Source organism: Penaeus monodon, chromosome 21, assembly GCF_015228065.2.
Source record: "Penaeus monodon isolate SGIC_2016 chromosome 21, NSTDA_Pmon_1, whole genome shotgun sequence".
NCBI classification, from domain to species: Eukaryota; Metazoa; Arthropoda; class Malacostraca; order Decapoda; family Penaeidae; genus Penaeus; species Penaeus monodon.
Window position 1 is genome coordinate 26,742,867 of NC_051406.1, and position 3,199 is coordinate 26,746,065.

Below are 3,199 nucleotides of genomic sequence, written 5' to 3' on the forward strand. Positions count from 1 at the left end.
GCGCGCGCGCACGCAATTCCATTAGTGACTGTTCTAAGGGAAAGAAAAATCTTTCCATGAGTGATATCAGACAACTAGAACGGCAGCAAAAATATAAACGTATTTTTGTGATACAGTTCACTTTCTATATATACATACAAAATATACATGGAAGCTATCTCAGTCCATATCACAAACGAGGAGAAATGCAATATATACACACAGAGAACACTGGCTCATGATACACATCTCAGTGACATTTCAAGTAATCAGAACAATGGATCGACGTGTTCCTAACACAAGCACCGGTTTACAACAATAAGAGAACAAAATAACCTGATAACAACCTTGGCCCTGCTCGCTTCAAGAGTCATCGCTTGAAGAAAAACGCGTGAGCATTAAGAGGAAGAAACAAGTGGCAGTCACGCTGAAAAGACATATTCTATCTTAAGTAAGATCTGTCTTTTCGGGAGATAAGAGGAAAGATGTTTAACAACCGGTAATATTTTCTCAAAGTGTCAGATTTATCAAGAAATAAAAAAGTATTTCGTAATGAACACGGTGATATACCACTGAGTTCCGGCTATTTCTTATATTGGCCGCTTTTTTACTTTCTAATTTTCAAGGTACATATGACTGTAATTCTTAAATCACTATACCTTGGCTATCGATAAATAAACAAGACGCTTACAGCTGAACAGACATCATTGACAAAGAGGCGATCCCTAGCGAAGGGAATGCTCCTCAAAAATATATACATGTCCTTCTTGGCAAACAGTCGCCAAGCTAATGCTTGACACCAATCTCATCACAACCCTTGGAGGCTTACTATTCCTCCTATATAATTAACGCGTTAAAATCTTTGACTCTCAACATATATTTCCTAATCACACATAAATGCATTCCGTAATTTGCGTTCAATTACTTTGCAATTCCGGTTAAAGTGAAAAAACTCTTATGTTGTAATGAACACTGAAATTCTAAAAAAAAGTTTGGTCGTCTGGTCAAACGATTTCTCTTAACAACTTGAAATTGCGTTTATCAGAAGAAGAAAAAAATCTTATCCTGACGGCAAACACCTGATATAGATTGACCTGGTTTTGAAGTATACACACTATATTCACATTTTCGCATAATAGGTTAACACATATTCTGACTAGGGAACTGCATTTTTACGCCATATACTAAAGAAAGTACATTATGCATATTCCTTAGTTTGTCTTGGTTATTTAACAAGTAATATCAGTATCATCTGATATACTATCATATATATCAATGCCTCCTGTTTATAAAGTTTCGCCATCATCAAAACTGTTGTCTTAGTTATCAACATTATCACCGGAATATGTGATGTTGTCAACATCACCTATTATGGTACAGTGGCCAATGAAGAGTATTTGTATACCACACCACACACAGATATTTGTTTTTATTTCGGAAATGTCTTACTGTACTCTTCAGTCAATTTTGTTTCTAACATTGCCAGCTCTTGCGTCCGAAATCTACTGTGCCACACACACCATTTCGTATTATCACATTAGTATAATTCATTCACTAAAAACATCTCGAAAAGTATAATGATTTTTATCACTAATAGCTGCCCTTCACTTACAGTACAATTATTTTCATAGTTTAAATATTTCAAACGTTTCAAAGTCTACTTCAAGAAAATTACGATTTCAAAGATTCACTTGTGGCAGTCAGTAGTTTAGCGAACGCACCGTTTTCCTTCTTGGCAAGTTCCTTCGGGTCTCCATCTTCTACGAGGTGTCCGTTTTCTAATACAAGGACACGGGGGTACTCAAGGAGACTGCTGACGCCGTGCTGTGGAAAAAAGCAAAACATAAGTAATTTTAATATCTGCTACGATTATGGATAACGAATTTGAAGGTATAAGAAAAAAACAGCCTACCAAATATTTCTTGCATAAATGTGCAGGTACATATATTTATCTGTGACAGATACTGATCAAATAACATAACAGACCCGTCAAAAATATTTTCCATAGAACAATAAACAAATAAAATACTGCAGAGACAGATGCGAAGGTAGATAGCTAAACAAACAAACCAAAACATAGATGAATATAACAATCCTCAGAAAGCGAACGAGCAACACAAATACATGCATCCCAGACAATCAGCTTCAGCGAAAGTGCTACAGACAGGGGCTCACGCGCCTCACACGCCTCGTCGCCGGTGAAGAAATTAAGATTTAATTTTCTTAATGAAAGAAAAGGGCGAGGAAGAGTGTAACTATTCCGCTTCTCTCTAGATCCCATTTAGCACCGTGTGTTTCTCCCCTCATAACCAAAGAGTTTAATGCTTTCGTGGATTTAGGCCATGTAAGCAGAGGCCGATATGAAATCTTGGATAATGTTATTAAGACTAATGTTGTTTGACTGATAAGGATGGTTGGTCAGTGAGGACGAGGGTGGGAAGCGAATTGCATTCCTCGGATTTCTCTAGTCGTTTGACATAACCAAGAGTAAAGAACAACATGGGGGTGGGGGGGGGGGGTACACAGCATCATGAAAAAAAGAGAGAAAGGAAAAATGTCAAAGTTTTTAAGATTGCAACAACGCGCAAGATTCCAGGACTAATTAAAGTGTACGCATGCGACAGGTCATGCTCATTTTTCTGGTGTCACTGGGGCTTGTTTAATTAGCTTCGAGCGGTAATTCGAGGAACAACCGAAGGTGCACTCCGCTGGAGAGGGAAGTTCATCCGAGATGGGTGTGGTAAGAGAAGGGAGCCACAGAAAGGACTGCGTGTTCACGAAGGTATAGTAAAAATTGGGAACCACTTTCGTGGCGATGAGCGTGATTGATCGGTAGCTCAGACAGCGATAACAAACACACTAACAACAAGAATACCTATCAGTGATGGTGACCCCGGCATGGCTGAGGGCAGCTCATGTAACAACAACAACAGAAACGACACCTGCCGATAAAGGCGGCATGCATGACTGAGGGCAGCTCATGTAACAACAGAGAGACAGCAGGAGCGCCTACCGCAATGGTGATGACGGTGGCGTGGCTGAAGGCGGTCCTGAGCGCCGTGTGCAGCGCTCTCTCGGTGGCCGCGTCCAGCGCCGACGTCGCCTCATCCATGACCAGGAGCGACGAGCGCCGCAGCACAGCACGCGCCACGCAGAACAGCTGCCGCTGCCCCGCGCTGAAGCTGCTGCCGCCCTCACCCACCTCGCTTTCTGTAGGCAG

General features: G+C 40.9%; 1 protein-coding gene across 1 annotated transcript in view; it reads right to left on the reverse strand.

The window, feature by feature from the left end:
• Nucleotides 1-6: 6 nt before the first annotated feature.
• Nucleotides 7-3,199, reverse strand: part of LOC119586626 (ATP-binding cassette sub-family C member 9-like) — a 47,046-nt gene continuing 43,853 nt past the window's right edge. The window contains exons 29-30 of the mRNA XM_037935372.1: nucleotides 2,993-3,189; nucleotides 7-1,803 (exon numbers count right to left, since the gene is read on the reverse strand). Of these exons, the coding sequence (XP_037791300.1) occupies nucleotides 1,651-1,803; nucleotides 2,993-3,189 (350 nt within the window). The 3' untranslated portion in view covers nucleotides 7-1,650. The remainder of the gene's footprint in view (nucleotides 1,804-2,992; nucleotides 3,190-3,199) is intronic.